Raw genomic sequence first — 21,132 nt, 5'->3', positions numbered from 1 at the left:
CCTTGTACACAATCTGCGGTACCCTCTCCTACTGTCTCTTGTTGTTTCACTGAATATTAAAGACTTGTATTTTGAGATGGTCACTTTCCTCCTTCTAGAGATGTTCATTCTAAAAGTATGGATTTGCTCCTTTCCAAAGCTCTTTCTCTTCTCTCTTATATTTAGGAGGGGCTCACCTTGGTGGCCACCAAGGCTGCATTCAGCAGAGCTGGAGGTGACATTCAGGGTAAGAACTGGACTCAGGGCCTCACATGAGCGAAAATGTGTTCAACCATTTGAAATACTTCTCCAGCCCTCTGAGTCTTTGTTTGTTTTTGCTATAGAAACAGAGCTATTTCTATAGCAAAGCTCAACAAATATTAAATTGACAGCCCCTTCCCAGGGTAAGAACTACTCAGTTCAAGATATAGAACATTTCCAGCATCGCAGAAAGGGTTTGATCACTGGCCACACATAGCATGTCTCCCCGAGGGATGACATTTCAGGAAAATCGATGTTCCAGGGATTGTGGTTGGCTGATGCCCCAAATGAGGCACATGACCACAGGTGGCTGCAAAGACATGGAAATATTTCTTCCTTTCCAGTCACATTTACTCCAGCTGGTCCTGAGAATCCCAGGCTATCAGCACCACCAGGCTATTGTGCAATTTAGATTTGGGATCCCTTCCTTCTATGGGATTAGAGAGCAGCTTACTGGTGAGAGACTGCATACCAACAGTCCAAGGGCCCCACAGGAAGGAAAAATAGGACAGCAGGAGGCTGATGATAGAATTTTTTTTTCTTCAAATGGCTTACTGTGCTCCGCTGGTAGTTATATTCTCACGAGACAACAACCCCAGGGATGTAAATAGCACCTCCCCATCCCGGAGACCCACCAGTGTCCATCTAGAAATATCCTCTGCCCATCTAGAAACTTCCACTCTGGGGTGGAAGTCAAGACCATAAGACCCTGGCCTATCAAAGAGACTCATGCATATGGTCTCCCTGTACAATGTCACCAACCCATGCATTTTTGTCATCCTGTGCCAAACACGCACCAAGCAGAGAGAAGTGGGAGAGTTCAAAGGACAGATATGCAGAGACCACAGGGCTCTAGATACCATCTTACCTCTTTCTGCTGTGTAGGAGATAACATACGTGTCCACGGGGGCGATGGCTGGCTGCCACATGGCCAAAGCCTCTGATTCGGTGATGTTGGCTGTCACCAGGCCAGATGGGCCATCCAGAGCTGCAGACAAATTGGTGACATATTAGGGAGATAGACGGTCTTGAGTAGGAGGTCAGCCCACAGCTGCTTGGCATCTACTTGGCTCCTGGAACCTGGGTGTTGGTTCACTGTGTTAGCTCTTGTGGAGTCCTAAGCTGGAGCCCGAGTGACAGGTGAGATGAGGAATCCTTCCCTGGTTCACTGGTGCGAAGTGAAGATAATAACTCTTCTTGATTTCATTCTCAGGATTATTTCTTTTGTCACCTGGTGGTAAGCTTGTAAGGTGCTCTATCAACTGGAAAGGCTGAAACCCAGGACAGGGTTATCATGTAGTCCGCAGGGGAACAGCTGATACTCATACAGAGAGGCGACTGGTAGGGAGACTCTTAGGGGCCGGGGACTTTGCTGAGCTTCGAGTGACAGCTCTTATGAGTTATTGGCCTATAGAGGACAATAACTCAGGCTCCCAAAGCCAGTGGTCCAGGGTGCTCCTTTGGCTTCTCTGTCATCTTGTCCCCGTGTCTGAGTGTCATATCTATTCCTTAAACCTCCCTTTCTTCTGCCATCAGGGGCAGCTGCAATTAGGACGAGCTACATGTATTTGCAATATGCTCGGGACACCCCCACCATTCTCATCCCCTGGCGAAGACTCAGTTGCATGAGTCTTCGGCAAGAGCCTTTCGGAGTCTTAGCCATGATTTTCCAGTGACTTGAACTCAGCAAAGACTTAGTGGCCACTTGCACTACTCACTATCCCTTTCTTGGAACCCAGCCTAAGCATGACTGTTTCCCTCCTGCGTGGGCACTGCCACCGGCAGCCCTGGGGGAGGATATACCGGAGGGCATGAACATCCACTTGGGACACAGATGAAGAACCTGAGATGCAAGAAATGAAAGCACTGGCTAGGCGTCAGGAAGTGGAGGAGTGATCTTGGAAGCCACCTTGTCCTCTCTGAGCTCCTTCCTGTTCGACCCCACATGGACAGAGCTGCCTTTGACAGAGGAGGACAATGGGGCCGGGGAGGACATATACCAGCTGTTGTGGTCTGGTGCGGGGGACAAGCCTGAATGAAAGATTTTTGTGGAGAAATCAGGGCTTGGGTGGCAGGGCGGCCAGCACACAGGGTTCCCAGGGGACGTTTTAATTGCATAGCATCAACTCTTTCAGACTAGTAGGATATTAAAAATTTTTATGAGGACTATTAAAAAAAAACCCTGAGTGGATGAGCCTGGGGTAATTGCTCATATATCAAAGGAAAAATTGTTAAGGGTCACAGCTGTATGAAGAGAAATTTTCCACTTCATGCTTCTTCAGTACAATTCATTATTTCCTCCTCCTTACAGTATGCTGTTCAAATTGATTTATAATGAAGAAATAATCTTTTATCTGAGGGGAACACAGAGTTTGGAGTTAGGCTGACCTAAGTTCAAATTTTGAGTATTTATGAGCTATATGGCTCCAGCCAGGGTCTTAAATGTCCCTGAGACTCCACTGTTTGCACTTCAGAAGGAAAAGGGTAGACCGTGCTTGGGATGCAGGAACTGCCACCTGTGGAGCAGCTGCCTTATCTGACACTTTTCTTTCTGTGACATCCTTACATGTCTTCCAGAGAACCCTCAGCTTGGCAGGTAATGGCAGGAGTGGGGCAGCATGCACCTTTGGTGATTTACAGCTGCAGATGTTTCCCACAGACTGTTTCATAGGAGTCTCGCAACCCCCTGCCAGGGAAGCAGAATTGTACCCATTTCTCGGAGAAAGAAATGACCCAAGGGAGATGAATGAAAATTTGAAAACGGTGGGCTTGGAATTTCAACCTTGACTAGCAGGACATCCAAAGGTAGCCTCTTCCTTCTGTCATAATCCAAGAAATGGGCCTAGAGGGGGGCTTAAGGGTGTTGTGCAGCTCATAGAAAGCTCTGGAAGGGGTCTGAATAAGATTCTAGTTCTCCAAATACAGTTCCCACCAGGCTTTTCTGATTAAGAGTTTCCCCACCCACTCCATCCCGCCACCCCAGCTCCTGCGTCCTGAGCAATGATGCAGAATGAAGATGAGGGAAAACAAAAAACCTGTGGTGAAGGTCCCTGAGACGGGGTCACTCTCCTCAAAGCCCTTCATGGCGATGACGCTGACCAGGTACTCTTCTCCAGGCAAGAGTCTCACCAGCCTGCTTCGTGTCTCGGTTCCATCCACCGTTACCACTGAGGGGGTGCCTGGAACATAGTCAAAGCACAAGGGAGCATGGGACCCCCAGAAACTTGCTCTTGTCCCAGCCACGGGTGGACCTGATCTGGAAACGAAATGATGTCTCTATCCACTACCATTCTCCTGACTTCTCTCTGGCTCCTACTCTCTGGCAGAAGACAAGAGGTCTTACTATTTTTTGGGTTTTTTTTTGGATTTTTTTTGTATAATGCTTTTTTTTTTTTTTCCATCAGTGCAGATGCCAAAAACTCAGCCAAGAGGGGAAAAAACATGAAGTCACAATGTGTTAAAAACAGCAAGTTTCCATTCTGTAGTATCAGGCCCCTGGTGCAAATTTTATTTACTTTTTCTCCCAGAGAAGTTGGAATGCCCACTAAAGAGTAGATCTATTTAACCCATTGTCTGAAATTAGGAATATATGGATTTTCTGACTAGCTGAAATACTACTATTTAAATCAGAGAGGAGGAACTGGTTTTTTTTTTTCTGCCAAAGGCCGTTTGGATATTTATAATATCATTCGTGGGCCATATAATACAGGTAGACAAGTTTTGGGCTACCAATGAGAAGCTTACATGTCTGATATATAAGGTACCAGTGCCATGCCGCATGATTTCATGGGCCACATATGGCTCCCAGACTGGACATTCCTCACCCCTGATTCTATTAATTTGTCTTTAGACCATACCCAACAGTGCCTAGGGCTTACTCCTGACTCTATTCAAGGACCTGTCCTGGCAGGGACTGTGGGGGCATAATGTGTGCCTAGGATGGAACCTGGTTGTTGAAGTGCATGTAAGGCAAGAGCCCTCCCTGCTACACTATCTCTTCACTCTTCAGCCCACTACCCTTGATTTTTAAAACATGGCCATAGTTGAATGTATATTCTTGTGTATGTGGATAGTCCCATTTTGTTTTCTTAGCGATTTCAAGACTGGTGAGTTTTTTTTTTTTCTTTTTGGGAAACACCTGGCACTGCACAGGGGTTACTCCTGGCTCTGCACTCAGGAATTACCTCCTGGCAGTGCTCAGGGGACCATATGGGATGCTGGGAATTGAACCCGGGTCGGCTACGTTCAAGGCAAACGCTCTACCCGCTGTGCTATTTCTCCACCCCCAAGACTGGTGAGTTTTATATTAGCTAATCAAACCACCCACTACATCCAAGGAACCAACAGTCTGCCTGCCACAAGTTCTTTGATGGGTTCCACTGTGTTTCCCCAGTCCAACTTCTCACGTGTTTTCTGTCATAGCTCTCAATCCCTAACTTTGTTAAGTCACAATTTGGAGGGAGAGACACCAATTGATATGGCGACCCGAGGGCAAAACATCTTGTATATTTAGTCCAACACTAGCTTTTCAAATGAGTTCAGTCCAGGAGAAAAAGGCCCATGAATTTAGAGTCTTCCATCCCATGTGTCAACAATATTGGTGATCTATTTCTCATAGAATTATAGAATTGCAAAGTCATAAAGGAACTACTCCATAACATGACCATTCTCCCGGGAGTTGCTTCCAAGGACCTTCAAGCACCTTATTCACAAAATCTATCCAGATCATTTCAAAGATAAAGATGCTATTTTTCTTTGGCCACAATGCTTGGGAAGAAGGGGTCCACTCCCTACCCCCCAGCCCCAAGTCAGGCCCTTTACCTCCTCCAACGGGCACATAGGTAACCCGGAAGCTCTCCACCTGGGACATAGGCGCCATCCAGCTGACGGTGGCCGAGTTTTCAGTGATGTCTGAGAAAATGATTTCTTTGGGGGAGCCCATTGCTGTCAAGGAGAAAACACAGAGAAAGTTCAGAACAATTTACAATCTTCTTCATCAGTGATATTTCCCGGATTCCAGGTACCAGAAAACCCAGCATCTAGATTCAGCTTGTGAGGTTGAGCAGAGCCCTTAGGATTGCGAATGTGTGTGATGTACGGTCAGGCTGTGACTCAATAGAAACAAATCGTTCTTTCATGCATATATGGAGCTCCCCACACCCCTCAGAGCCATTTGGCTCCATTTAAGGAAAATGTTTACACTGTAGCTGATTCATACGAGGTGACCTTAGAATATGCCTTCTTCTTTCATGTTTGCATTTTCATATGCCTTTCCCGCACCTTTGTCTTTGAGTCCCTTTCATGAAATAAAACCAAGTCTGGGTCATTGTACAGGCCTTTGCCACGTATAAAGCTTAATCCTCATGTCGAAACCCTCGTGGAGGAAGGGAGGGGGAAGTTGGAGCGATGTCACGGGGCACTCGATGGAGGCTCGGATCCCCCATCAACATATTTGTGGTGTGACCTTTCTAGGTCCCAGGACTGCAGGGCAGAGTCCAGCTCAGTCTTGGGATCCTGGAAAATAATGTGCATCTGGCAGCTGACCTCCGCGAACCTCTTCCCATAACAGAAGGAGAATCCAGCGCCAGGGGAACAACCTCGAGTCCATCACCAAAGCAAACGGCCCACGGGCTCGGATCTACCTGTGAGGAAAGCCAGGCCCAGGGGCAGCCGCTGCCGTGCCAACACCGCCCTTGAAAACTCAGTTTCCTTTGGCTTGTCTCTGTGTATGCTTTGGCCTAGTTTTTTTCCCCCTCTTCAGCTGACCGTGCTTAATCAGAGAATTCAGGAAACAATTTTCAGCTCTCTTGGGAGCTCACTTCCTCATCTTTTCCCCTTTCAAGCCCATGCGGGTCATTCAGTTTTGAAACCTACAATCCACTGTGGGGACGCGTGTGTGTTTTTTACCCTCGTCATTTCTGCCTTTTTCTCTTGTCTGATGGTATTCCTCTGTGGACAGGAAGTGCCCCCAACTTTGACCGTCTGGGGTTTTGCCCTCTTCTTGGAAAACTTTAGAGACCCCCACGGCTCTGGAAACTGGGCAATCTTGATTGTTCAAATATCCTGAAAGTGTTGGGGAAACCTGAGGAAGGTCTGCTCAACTTGGTGAGCCCCCTCAGTTTCCCCATCTGTCCAGTGCGGGAGGGGGAGTGGTGCCTACCCAGAGGAGGGCTCTGAGGATTAGCAGAGCGAGGAATGTTAGATCACAAGTACAGAATCTGACCCACAGAAATAGTTTAGTAACATGATCACTTTCTCTTTATTTTTTTTTTAAATCTTGAGATTCTTTCCTTCATGGACCACCCAGGATTTTGAGATATCCCCATTTGAAAGATCAAGATGCAGACATCTAAGAAATAAACCTTAAGACAATCTGTGAACTTGTGACCTGATGCTCTTTTGCTGCTGGCTGAGCTACTCTGCCTGTACACCATACCCAGGTAGGTGTTGGCACATTTAGGCAAGTGTGTTCTTAGTCCTTAGCCACAACTTTGTTCTCTAGAATCCAATTTTCCCATATGCAAATTAGCAGTGATACTTGCTCCACCTTAGACGTCTTCCCCTGTCCTCTAACTAGTAGCATCCTTCATCCTGTACTCCTGAGAGACATACTTGATAACTCAGGGAGAAGAGAGCCACGAGCAAGCTGAAAAAGCCAAGGAGGGGTGAAATGCCAGGGAGGACAGAATAAAACACAAACTTTATTCTTAACCTTTTGGAACTTTTGATTTTTATTTTTTAAACAAGTGGCCCATTGAAGTGTATAGTCTGTCACTCAAACATAATGTAATATGGCTATAATGAGTAAGGAAACTTTTGCTCAAGAGAAGGCATTCATAATCTCATTTAAACCTCATGCTGACTTTGGGAGGTAAATTCTATTTGCTATGTGAGGAAACTAAGGCTCAGAGAAAAATTGCCTGTGGTTCATGGTTGGTAAAAGGTGGGGCCAAGATTAAACTCCCAGCAACACACCCACAGGCTTGCCGTCGAGGAAACAGGGCCTCTAGTGACCCTCTCCCAGGGCAGAAAGCTTATGCCTAGGCAGAGGGGGGGTCTTATGTGCATGAGGAAGAGACCTGGAAACTTCTAGAAGGAAAATAAAGGCAGGCTATCACTGGGGAGTTTAAGGCAGACTAAGAAAGGGAAGAGAAAAGAGAAAGGATTAAAAAGTCAAAGGAAACAAAAACAAGAGAAAAAAAGGAAAAAGCATCAAAGAGAAATTTTTATCAAATTGATGAGGGGATGAGTGAAAATCAGATCTCTATTATGCTTGGGTCACCTCACTGTATCCTGCTGGAGTGCCACCACATAGGTGTTTAGGTACACACATGCACATATGAGCATGAATTTGCACACACAGAAAACTCATATAGACAGGCACACAGATACAGGTATACGCAAACAAACAGAAGATACGCAGAAACACACATATACATACAGAGACACACAGACATGCATAGAAATAAACCAGAGGCAGAGAAATATAGACACATTGACACAGACATACCGAAAACACACAGAGAACGACACACAATAACACACAGACATGCACAGAAACACACAGAGACATAAACACATTCACCGATGTATACACACACTGATGCCTCATAGAAACACACACATACACGCACATACACACACTCCCCCTTGGCTGTGAGGTAAAAAGCTCCCCCTCCCCCCCAAAAAAATATCAAAAGAAGACTTTTGGTATGAAAGACCAGATCCTGCCTTTTCTTTTGTTCTTATGAGTAAAAACAAAACCCCTCATGATTATTCACTCTCTTTTTTGACTTTAGCACTTTAGGGCTCTAGAAAAAAAATTAGCAAAACAAAATCAGTGACGAGAAGTCAACTTGGAAAGCTCTGTTTATAAACCAAGGTCAGAAGCAGACTCTGAGCAGCAGTTAGTTTATGGGCAGCCACAGGAAGGGGGGACGGGACCCACACCCCTTCCCTGGACGAGTGTTCCTCATAATTAGAAACAGGGTCATTTTTCCCTCTCACTGATTTGTTGCCTGGCTCTCAGCATTTCCTTCCCAGTTCCAAAAAACCAGTGGCAATTTTTGTATGTGCTTTCTGCTAGTTCTTTAGGTCCTGAAACATAATAAAATGCCCAGAAAGAGGAGAATGTTTTGGCTAATGTTATGCTCTCTGCCTGGAAGAAGCAGAAAGTCATGTCTATTTGTTGGTTGTCATCCATTTGCTGAGATTTAACAGTATAAGTTAGCATTTAGGTCCTATTTCAAATCTGGCTGTGTAAACTTTGATGAATTGCTTTGCCTCTCTGAGCCTCAGCAACTTCAAACACAAGTAGAAGAGGTAACACCACTGCTCAGGCACCTTTGATCTCTCCCATGATCCTGAGATTCTTTCTTTTGTGTCTACCTTGAACCAGCCATCTCTAAAGGATGCTACAGTTTCCTGAATCTTTGTTCCTTCAAAAGTCATGGTTGGCTTAGTACCAGTATCCAGATTATTGTAATTGCCTTTATTTTTTCCTCCTCAAAACAGCTCATATGTAAAAGGGGTTTTCTTTGTTTTCTTTTTCCCTCTGTGGTATTTTGGAGTTGTTTGGATGGACATTCAAGACATTCTTAAAGCTTCATAAGAGCAAGTTGACTCGCCTGCTCCCTGTTTTGGCTTCCCTCCTGATCACTGATGACTCACAGAAACCATTTTCAAGTTATGGCTCTGCATGTGGAGGGACCATTTCATCAACTTCAAATTGTAGTAGGGCATATTCAGTTTGATGTCTGGGGAAAAAATGATGCACTAATGAAGAAAAGGAAAGGCCCTTGGATTTTTGGTCATTGTAATGATGGGGATGTCTTCATGACAGTCATGAAAATGTTAATAGTTCATCTCCTCTGGGGTGTATGTTCTATGAGCCAGGCTTTCTACTATGGGTTTTCTGTGAGTTACCCCAGTGAATCCTCACAATGTTATTGCATGCTACTCTTTTCTTTTTCATTGCATAAAGATGTAGTTAGAACTCCAGGTGTCATGTTTGACAGTGGAAAGCGCCAAGTTCTGAAAGCAAGCCTGTGTGCTTCAATGGCCCCATCAGTTCCCGGGTTCAAGAGAAGCAGACCTTAAATCAGGACTTGTCTATTCTCTCATGTTTACAGTACCTGTTGTTGCTACAGCACTGACTGGTTGGGATCGCCTTCCACTGCTTATTCCATAGAGCTCAATTTCATATTCAGTGGCCTCTCTGAGACCTGTTATGTCCCTGGTACGGTCAGGGGCAAGGAGGGTTATTTCCAGTGGCTCAGATTGCTTTTTGGTATCTCTGATTTTGAGAACAAAACTGTCGAAGACCCCCTCGTCAGCTGTCCAGGACAGACGGAAGCCGTCTGGGGTGGCATCTGAAACCAAAAGGTTGTCAACTTCCGGCTCGGCTTCTAGAGAGGGAGAGAATGATGGAAGGAGGAGAGAGAATATCATTTAGCAGCTGTGTCAGCCTCTGTCCACTGGGGCTGTCTGTAGGCAGGGATGGCCCACATCTCAGAGAGAGGTGTCCTGAGATACCCAAAATAAATAATTCAACACAAACAAGTTTAGTAGGTCTCTGGGAGAGGAAAAGATGAAGTTGATACATTTTATTACTAGCCAAGGGGATACTTGCATACGTGAGTTTTGTCTAAAAAAGCAATTCTATAATTTTTCTCTAAAAAGCACATCTGGACTTAAGACCAGCTCCTCTTATGCATTATTAAACAAGTTCAAAGCCAGTAACTTGTTTACATTTTCTGTCTCTCTTCCAGTGGCCAAGTGCCATCCTCTGAGAGATATTTTCTTTCCTTTTAAAAAAGACAAATAAACTAACATTAACAATCTGCAAAGCTGCCCATGATGATATTGCTGATTATATTTCCCTTGATTCTGAGCAAAATGGCTTTTAAAATGTTATAGATGTTATGATCCTTTTTGTTTTTTCTCTTGGAGATGTTGTACTCAAGAGGCACTTTGTCTTGACTTAGTTGCTTTTTAAAGTCATTAAGTGTTCAGATGGCTACGTTAAGGCTAGGAACCTCTTATGTCACACACTTTGATATCACTGTATTATTTTAATATTTTGGATTGCCTTAACTAGACAAAACTCACTGTCAAGCTAAATTTACAATGAAGTTTTCCCAAAGTATCCCTGGAACAAACTATTTCTGTTTGATCTTCTTCCTTAAATGGTACCCATGGTCAAATAAGTTCCGGAAATTTGGCCTAAGGAAGTCCAACTTGGAGAGACAAACAGACATTAGGATACTCTGTAAGCTAAGAGTTGTTGTCAACAATCCTGTTGAACAATGTTTAGCTGGTGTTTCCAACACTTATTTGATCATGGAATTTCTTCAATATAGAGCCTTTAAATATTCATTGAAGCTAGTTATTTCTAGAAAGACTTTGGGAAATGCAGATCTTTGTTTGTTAAAGATGTTAATATTAAATTTTGAGAAATTATTAGTCTTGAGAAAGTTATGGATTTAATCTTTGTTGCCAAACCTTGATCACATTAGCATTTTCCTTTCCCATGTAATAAGTTTGCAACTGGGTTTTCCAATAAGAAACCTACTGGATAAATTTTTTAAGATCAACAGTTGAAAATTTGGGATGGCAAACATCAATACATTTTTTGAAATATACTTAATTGTATATTCACTTGAGAAGGCTGAAATGTAGCTGGGAACTACTAAGATGCACAAAGTGAAGGGGTGTGTGAAGAAAGCATACAGGAGATATGAATAAGACACCATTTAAAGGATTTGGGTCACCAAGTGGAAACATTTCGACCTTCTCTTTTCTGAAGAGAGAAAAAGGGAGTATTCATTAGAAACACAAGACAAATGAGAAGAGAAGAGGGAAGATTTAAAAAACAACAACAACAACAGGTTACATCTATGGATTAAGTGGGGAACATGGACAAGGATGTTGAAACCAGGTGATCTGGCAGATGGAGTACATGGGAGGGAACCAAGAAAAGGGGAAAATTTCTCACTTGAATCAAAGTACCTGTAATAACCTCAGCCCTCAAGGGCTTCGTTTGGTGCCCTTGGATGAAGCCAGAGAGTATAACCTCATAGCCAATGCCAGTTATAAGGCCTCTCAGCTCCAATTTCCTCTGGGTTCCTGAAAGGGTGAATTCCTGGGGATCCAGCAGCTTCCCAGAATCCACCACCACCACTAGGAAACTGTCAAAGGCATTCTCCGATGCCATCCAGGACACTGTGAACCCGTAGGGATTAATGTCGAAAATGGTTAGGTTTTCCAGAAGGGGCAGAGCCTCTGAAAGAAGGGAGGGTGAAAAGAGTCAGGTTAGCCGCGCTGACTGGGCTGGGACAACAGTCTCCACGAATGTCAACAGACTCCTGGCTAATCACAAAACATGTTACAGCATCAGAAAATGAACACCGAGTAAGGATTTCTTGAGTGCCAAGCGAGTTCTCTCACACAAATCTCTTCTCCTATCTATAATGAGTTAGATCTGATTCTCATTATACAATAAGCAAATTGAACCTCAAAGAGTTTGATTGACTTGGACAAAGTCACAGATGTAGTATAAATAGAGAAAGGTTTTAAGCTGTCTTGAACTTTCACGGTTATAAACTTTTCCCTGCCAAACACCTGAAGCATCTTTTGTGGATTTGGTCTCTTCTCTCTAATACCTCAACTCTCTTCCAGTCTTAGGGTAAATCAACTTTTCTTCTTTTTTTCAAATATAGTTCTTTTTCTGTATTCTATTTTACGTCTAGTTCACATCTGAACTATTTGGAGAATTAGTGATATACAACTACAGTCAATGAGATAAGGGGAGGATACAATATTTTTCATGTGTCAAATAAAACATTTATGGTCATGGCGTAGTAAGAAATACTGAGACTTGCTAATTATTTTGATGTTTATTTTCCTGGGTAAATTTAGGGAATAAAGAAGTGTCTAGATCTTCAGTAAGTTACATGACCACCATTTTTAATTTGTTCACAAAAAAACTATGTCCCAGGATCTCATGTCTTCATTGCCAATGGTTCTTTTCACAAAATAGTGACTTTCACAAAGAGTGAGTGAATATATATCTGTCAAGTTTCTATTAGTATTTCTTGATAGATAAGGCTTCATGTCCATTAGTGTATGAATCTATGCATACACAAACATTCTTTGTTGGCCCTCTCAAATGGTACTCAGGGAACTCAAGTGTTGTTTCTCATGCTACTCAGCCAACCTGGGCCTACTGTTCAATTCTATGGCCCAAGGATTTGGTGATGCTTTGGCCCTGCAGTGCCAATGATTACTGAGGCCACTCAGCAGTGCTCAGGGCCTCGAGAGTCATAATGCTTAGGGACCTCAGGGCTTCACTTGGTGATGCTTGAGAGAACATGTGGTAGCAGGGATAGAACCCAACTTGGGTACAAGCTAGACATGTACCCCGAGATGTACTATTTTTCAGCTCATTACTTTTGTATTTTGTCCTCACAATGATACTGTAAGATAGGTTTGATACTAACCCTTTCACTCCTATGACATGTAAGGAAACATCTAAAGAGGTCAATGATTTATCTGAGATCACATATCTCCTCAGTGGCTGAGCTATAATCTAACCCAGGGTCACCTCATTTTAAATTAAATGTCCTTTTCACACCCAAAGGCAGTATCTAATTAGTCAACCCCATCAGTGCTGGCAAGTCTTGGACAGAGAGGGATTAGTGGAGAAGATCCAAGACCTCCCCTCTAGAGCACTGATGCTTAATGGAAACTTTCATGGAGATAAATGACCTGCCACAAATGCGCAGAATCTAATCCATGGGATGTAAAGGAAAATGTTTTAAAAAGAAGTGTTTGGTGACTGGACGGACAAGTGAATGAATGCCCCAAGTAGAGATTGAAATTTTGCCATGGCTGAAACTTCCTGTACTTATTTTGAAACCCTCGCTGTTTATTTTGAGGATATTTTAAAAACCACCTAAAGTGCTCTCCCAAATCATAAGCCTATCAAAAGCAAAGATGAAGTCACATATACTGTGCAAACACACTTCTTTGTGCACGACCAGCCTCTCAGATTCTGCTGCTGATTTTTTGTTTAGATAAGGGGCACCTCTTTGTGATATCTGGCTTCTTTGCATCTCTGCCACCATCAAAGCAAAGAATGCTGATTAAAAGGAGGGTATTGGGGATAATTAGCCAATCAAGAGCTTATTATTTATAATCTTTGAGGTTCAAATTGTTTTCCTTTTTTTTTTTTTAAATATGCTTCATTGCAATGTGGTCTTTTCACATCAAGGATTAGCTGAGACAATACTGTAACTGGATGGAGAATTCCCAAGAAAAGCTTTAACTAAGCTCCCTTTCTTCTCTTTGTGCTGTGGGAGGTCCTGTTAGAGGCTATAAGTTAGGAGCCAGTGGATCTGTGACCAGCCATTCCTATCCTGGGCAGAGTTCGGGACCTGGCATGACTACTGAGAAACTTCCAGGCTCTGCATCTGATGACTGAATGACTATATCTACACTACATAATGAGAGAAAAACAGAACCTCTTTTTTGATTTATATTCATCATGTCTTGTGTTCTCTTAAAAATAATAGGAAATTAATATTTACATAAGCCTATTATTTTCATACCTTGGGGGACAGAAAAATGGATCTAGTATCTATAAAATGTTGACTAGATACAAGAGGTTCAGTAACTATAAACTGTCGACTAGATACAAGAGAGTTAAATTTTATCATTTTCCTTTAATGTGACTTTAGTTTTGGGCAGTGCAGGAGAATGGAACCTAGGGCCTCATACATTCAAGGCACCATGAATTGTGCCAAGGATTGAATCTGCATTGGCCACTTGCAAACCAAGCACCCTGCCCACTGTACTATCTCTCTAGCCCTAATATATCTTCTTTTTTTTTTTTTTGCTTTTTTTTGGGGGGGTCACACCCTATGATGCACAGGGGTCACTCCTGGCTCTGAACTCAGAAATTACCCCTAGCGGTGCTCATCTGGGATGCTGGGAATCAAACCCGGGTCGGCCACATGCAAGGCAAACGCCCTACCCGCTGTGCTATGGCTCCAGACCCTATATCTTCTTTATAGCAATTTTTGACTCTGAAGAAAGTTGGTTTAATGTAAGAATTAGAAGAAAAAGTTGATTTCCTGAAAATTATTAGTAGCAGGCAGGGATTTCAAAATATTTTATGAGATTTTTTTCTATTGATATTTGTTAATTTGACACCATTCAAAACTCTTGCTTGTACATAGTATAATGTCCAGAAAGAAAATATAAAACTATCTCTTTATATGATTCTAGGAGAAGTTAGAAGTCAAGTTTAAGGAATGGACTAAATTTAGCTTGAATTTACTTGAGTTCCTAGATCGAACATTCATTAATTCTGGTGTCAAATCCATTTGCAAGAATTTTATTTTTAGGAGAAAATAATATATTTCTCAGGCAGGAAGTGTCTCAACTACCTTACCTAGGAAGATTGATGGACAAAGACGCCATGACATTACACTCTTTAGCCAGAATTTCCAGACTGTGAACCAGACAGTCTATAAAGCAGGGCAGAACATTATGAAAGACTTTTTTTTTAACAGTAGTATCTGTTCTCTTTCTACTTAGAGATTTATATATGGAGTGAAGACGACACTTGGCTTCAATTTCCCTTTAGAATGCCAGTCACGTTTCCCTTCCCTCTCCCCACTTCAGAATTCTAAACAGACAAGGAACAACCTTTGAATGAGTACCTGTCATGACAAAGGCAGTGAGGGGTCTGGTAGGTTTCCCAGTCTGGGTGGTCCCTGCAACACTAACGTCATAGCCAGTGCTCTCCACCAAGCCGGTGATGTGAGCGTGCTGTGCATCTCCCGGGACTGTGAATTGCTGGGACTCATGTATCGAGTGAGCATCACTAACATTGATAACAATCTTTGCAAAAGGCCCAGCTTGGGTGGTCCATGACACGTTGAAGCTGTCAGGAGTAATATTGCTAAGGATTAGTGTGGCCAATTGTGGCTCTGGCTCTGAAGGAGAAGGAACATGGGCAGAGAGAATGAGAAAGATATAATTAGAGAAAACAGTGGATTTCTCCAGAATGGAACCATACAATGCAAACTTAATGGAAGTAACCAACCCTCCAAATATTTTCAGAAAGGTAGAATATTGGGTAGTGTCAAGATTTTCTTTGACATATTGGTTTATCAGTAGGCATGGCTATACACTCTAAAACTATAGACACAACCATTTGCTAGTTGTGTGTGAGGAAAAGTGAACACACCACCTGAGCAGGAGATAGGGGTCATATAAAGATAAGGGTAATATAAACTACAGTTTCTAAGACTTTTAATAGGATACTAGCTCCATAAGATGCTCCAAGGAAAAACATACTTCATGGTGAAGTATGTTTTCTAAACTCTGAATGTGATATTTTACCCTAGACACTCATGAAGCAGGCTAGTACTTTAGACTCTGAAACACAGGTCTGGTAAAGAAATCTAAATAATTTTGTATGCTCTCACATTTCATAAACTTCTTGATCAATGGGTGAGCTATTTGAGGAATATTACTGGAACATTTTTAAGAGTTGGTGTTCTACTGAGAATGCCTTAGAAAATGCTACCTTAGTTTTCCTCATTTAGTTTTCTTTTGATCTACTTGAATTCTACAAATTAAAAAATACTATTCATAGAAGCAAGATTCTCTGGAGTATTTATAAACCCAAATAAGAGCACCATAGGAAAATATCCATCTCATTTTAAAACCATTAAGTAAATGGCTCCCATTAGAAATGTCTAAGAGCTGGAGAGATAGTACAGTATCCAGAATGCTTGACTTGCAGGTGGATGACCTGAGATAAATCTCCAGTACACCATATGGTTCTCCAAGCCCCACCAAGAGCGTTGTCTGAGTACAGAGCCAGGAGCAAACCCTGAGCAATAAATGCAGAGTGTAGTCCCAAAACAACACAAGAAATGATTGGTACATGATAAAGTTAAAAGAAACTTGAAGTTAGGCATTGTGCTTTTGAATCAGTAGCACTGTCACTGTCACTGTAGCGCTGTCATGCCATTGCTCATCGATTTGATCGAGTGGGCACCAGTAAGGTCTCCATTATGAGACTTGTTGTTACTGTTTTTGGCATATCGAATATGCCACGGGTAGCTTGCCAGGCTCTGCTGTGCGGGCTGGATACTCTCGGTAGCTTGCTGGGCTCCCCGAGAGGGAATGAACCTGGGTTGGCCGCATGCAAGGCTGCTGTGCTATCGCTCCAGTCATTTAAATTAGTAGATTCCCTTATTGGGTAACCTGGAGAGGTGGTTATAGATCTGAGGTTACAGATCTCTGGTTGGTTCCTTAAATCACAGATAGTCATTGAGGAGAAAAACTCATATTTAATGAAGTAAACCTCTTTTCCTTGATATAGTTTTCATTTTCTTTTACTTTGGAAGCCTCCCTAGCAATGCTCAGGGATTCAGGGGCCCAGGGGTAATTCTTGGCTAACCAGGCTGTAGATTCAGCACAAAAATCTGAGGCTGCAATGCTGCCCACGCCCTGTAATGTCAGAAAATCTGGGCCATCCCATGACACCAGGGGCCTTGAGAACCATGCCAGACAGTGCTCAGAGGCCTCCAGGGTTACACCCTACAATGCGTGGGGGACCATATGGTGCCAGGAATTGTACCCCTGCCAAGCATAAATGCCCTATTGTACTATCTTCCAACCCCTATAATGCTAGTTTTAACTAGGATGAATATAGATTGATTTACTAAGTGTAATTTTTTGTCCCCCAAAGCATTATCATTAAAATAAATTCAATTCAGACAATATTTTAGAGAAAGACAGCAGTCTTGAGGATTGAGACATTGAATATTGAGATCAGTACGTAGGGTTAAGAAAAGAAGACTGTATCTTTTAAGGATTTAGAAGTTGTTTTGCTGAAGCTCCTGTTTTTGGAAAAATAAGGGGTTTATTTGGAAAAAAAAAACTCTAACTGGGCAATTGAGTAGTATAATTCTATGCCATAAAGTCTTCAAGTCCCCAAAGCATCTGGTTCTAAAGTAGAATATAGCCATAAGTAATAGTGTGGCATTTCCTACTTAGCAATTAGTTTGAGAAGCTAATGATGCTATCATTTTCAGCCACAGCATTGGCAAATTATCCTAACCACACCAAAGGTAAAATCCTCCAAGAGGGTCTCTGCCCTGCGCTTTCCCTATAATTTACTGTGGAAGCAATCTCCTGAATTAAGAATGAATGTGAAGACTCTTCTCATGGTACAGTCAAAACTGGGCAGTACCAATTCATGTAGGATACCATGTAGAATGAGGCTAGTCTCTTAAGGTCATAGCTGTCTCCAATTCTGTCCTAGAGTGCACACACAAGCTGAAAACGAGTGGAAAGACACAACAAAGCAAGAGAGGGGTAGTTAGGGCTATTACAGTCAGTGTTTCATGCAATTAAGACACATTTTTTTTCCTCTCTCTACTTTCCGCCCTTTGACACAATTCCATGACAGGCTGGCTGCTTCGGGAAAGCAGACTTGTTCAACATTGTAAATCTCTGAATGTTTATAACATACAAAAACACTTGAACAAGATGATGGATTAGGGGAAAATTCACATGTGGTGACAATGACTATCAAAACATGCTTGAAGGAGGCAATGCCAGGGAAGATCCTATATTTGTAGGGAACGTAGGAAAATGTAAGTCTCAAAACAAATAAAGCAGAGCCTCAAGATCTTCACATGTGGTTCTTGAGGTATGTAGTGGGGTCTTTATTTTGCATGCTGATGGCATCCTCATTTAAAATCTTGGTAGAGAGGAAGATAAATCATTCCGACTAAGAAACTGAAATCACATGCACACGCCTCTTTGACTATGACACAGGCAAACTTTGGTTAGAAAGACCACAGGCAGATGCAAACGGGTGGAACTGGAAAGGCTTACTCAAGACCAGACAGAAGCACTGTTTATAAATTCAACCAAAGCAAGTCAGGTTAACTCGACACAGACAAACAGCACAAGGCACATGTGAGTGGATGTCTAGGACAAAGAGGTCGACACTGATGTCCCTTCACTGGTCTGAGAGCTTTTTCTTAAGCCTCATTGTTCCAATTTGGGTAAATTGTTTATATTTGAGTCAGACCTGGAGAAACTAAGAGAATAAAAAAGACGGGCAGGGTGGTTTTCAGAACGTTCTTCAAAGGAAGTGCAATCAAGAAAGAAGAATCCACAATGGGAAATACCTGTGGTTGCTTGGACCATCAGGGTCTGAGCATGCTGCCCACCAATCAGCCCATGGAGGTGGGCAGTGTAATTAGAAGAAGCTTTGAGGTTGCTGATGACAAGGCTGTGGAACACTGCAGGCACGGAACGCACCACCATCTCCTGGGGGCGGTCAGAGTTCCTAACTTCTATCAGAAAGCTATCAAAGGTGGACTCCTGAGCTTTCCACGAGAGAGTCACACTGTCCCAGGTCACATTTGAGACCGTGAGGTGACTAAGGAGAGGCTCAGCTACTAAAGCAAGAAGAAAAACATCAAAGCGTATCAATGAAAAACAGCAATGCAAAATCAAAGCACATGAGACTAAATCCATGAAAATTTAGACTTCACTGTCTTATACAGAAGTTTGCCCTTTGTTGAAAGCCAATTTGAACGATGAGAAATAAACACATAGAGCTGGTAATTTCCACTCCCAACCCCTGCCACTGGGAAAAGATTTGTGATATTAAACCTGGCTGAGAGAAGGATTAGATTATGGGAGCTCTTCCCTTTCTATGTTCTACTCTTGACAGCAATCTGCAGTCTCATGTAGAATGAGAACTGATACTCTCAATCATGGTTGACTTAGGGTAAATCACTTTGATGTGATAACACTGCCCCATTTCTTGACTCTCCAAGAATATGGGTCTCTATTTTGTGAAACACAAGAATACATTCTCCTGTGCTTATTCTACCAATCACATTTTATTTTTAAATTTATGATGTCAAGACGGAGCTCTGCATCACAACCTGTGATGTATTCTCTCTTTCTCACTCTATCTCCTGCCATTTTTTAAAATAGAACTATTTTAACTAAAAAAAAAAAAAAGAAAAGGCAGTGACCAAGAGATGCTAAGTATGTACCTTTTGAGGGGTCAAAACTTTTTTTACTAAATTCACAAGGAATTAATTTTGTTGCCTGCCAATATCATCTCACATATTATGAATATCACAGGCACCATAAATTTAAAGTAAAATATAATTTACCAAGTTCTGCTTTGTTTACCATATTCAAAATTTAAAAAATTACTTTCGTACTTATTTTTCACCGCCATAAGTTATTCTAGAGGCAACAGAGAGGAAAAGAGAGAGATAATATACATGTTCCGATCTTTTCCCCCTAATATTAGCTTTAAAATTAGGGAGGGATGTGATCGGAAGCATGATTTTCTCCTCCACTCATCTGATAAGCAATCTCTGCCTTTTCATAGCTGAAACAAATATAAGAGCACTAGCACAATTTCATTTAATCACTGTGTTATTTGGGGGGTATAAAAAGACCAAAAGCACTATGAAGTCAAGACACTAGCATAACACAAGATGCAATGGTTTTAGAAAACTCTTTGATGTAGCCGTCCTTCCAAGTCAAGGACAACCCTCCTTTGGGGGGCTTTCTTAGCTATTAAAAATTCTCCAGTTTTCATATCATGATCTGGACCATAGCATGTGGTCAGTAATAAATCAAGTGATAAAACCTTCATGTGATAAAGCTTTTATGTTATGAAACCTTTTTGGGACTCCGCTATCTGCACTGCTGTTGGAAGAGAGATCTGTTAACTCTTGTTCCATCTCAGCATCCTGTGGGAGTTAACATGCTACGGCTTGAGCACATCTTCGTGGAAGGGGAATAAGTTCATCCTGCAAGGAAGAGTCTGAGAAGAGGGTGTTAGAGACGGAGGACACACTTGTACCTGTGGTGACTGTGGTAGTGATGGTTTTGGTCCCGATGTTGGGAGTGAATCCAGAGAGGTAGACAATAAAATCATTACTAGGGCGGAGCCCAGAGATGTGGGCAGTCCGTTCAGCACCAGAGATATTATATTCCAGTGTCTTCAGGAACCTATTGGAATCAATAATTTCAATGGTAAAAGTCTCAAAGGCGCCCTCTGTCGCTGTCCAGGAGAGATTGAAGCTGTCAGGAGTTATGTCAGAAACCTCTATGTTTCTGATTTCTGGTTCTCCAGCTGTAAAAGGAGGGGGAGGGGAGAAGAAACAAAGACATCGATGTCAATTATTTGGGTTGAGACGAAGGTGAAGGTTGTTAATAGGACCGTATCTGGGGAAAAACGTCTGAGCATTCAGGGTTAAGGTGGAATGAAGCAGAGTTGCCAATCCAGTGCCAATGGGAGAGAAAAGGGAACATGGTTAAGAGAAACACACAAAGAGAGCAGGGGTGGGGGTGGGGGATGGGAGGGGAGAGGTAGTTTCACATCTCTGCCTGATGAGACCCTGACCAAGAGCCTGCCTATGAAAAACAGGTTGAGCAAACATAGTGGGCATATTAACTATGCTTTTGATTCTCGAGGCTTGCAGGAGCCCTACCTCAGGGTTGCTGGCTAGCAACCAAAAGACGCCTTCAGTCTTCATAATTGCTCTCAGGATACCCAGATCAGTTGTATCCCTCCCGTAGGCATCCTTCTGGATGATGCTCCCGTCTAGCCCAATGAAGACTAAATAATTCTGATGCCATGATCCTACCAAGGAGACACCTCGAGGTTTCTGATTTTGTGACATCAAAGAAACTGCCACCTTGTCATTGCAATTATTGGTATGTTATACCTCAGTCAAATCTAGACTAACCATTCTATTAAAAGAGCTTGTCTTCCCTTAACTATCTCTATGCGGGCCAACAAAATGAATATTGCTTTGC

The 21,132-nt window shown here is 42.5% G+C and overlaps 1 protein-coding gene across 1 annotated transcript in view; it reads right to left on the bottom strand.

The window, feature by feature from the left end:
• The window catches only part of TNC (tenascin C), a 100,591-nt gene that overhangs the window by 16,281 nt on the left and 63,178 nt on the right, over nt 1–21,132 (bottom strand). The window contains 8 exon segments of the mRNA XM_055123396.1: nt 1,109–1,228; nt 3,276–3,419; nt 5,062–5,184; nt 9,375–9,647; nt 11,251–11,523; nt 14,967–15,242; nt 18,465–18,737; nt 20,174–20,446. Coding sequence (XP_054979371.1) covers nt 1,109–1,228; nt 3,276–3,419; nt 5,062–5,184; nt 9,375–9,647; nt 11,251–11,523; nt 14,967–15,242; nt 18,465–18,737; nt 20,174–20,446 — 1,755 coding nt within the window.

The sequence above is a fragment of the Sorex araneus genome, chromosome 1 (genome assembly GCF_027595985.1).
Source record: "Sorex araneus isolate mSorAra2 chromosome 1, mSorAra2.pri, whole genome shotgun sequence".
Classification (NCBI taxonomy): Eukaryota; Metazoa; Chordata; class Mammalia; order Eulipotyphla; family Soricidae; genus Sorex; species Sorex araneus.
Note: the sequence above shows the minus strand (reverse complement) of the source record. Positions and strands in the feature narration are given on the sequence as shown.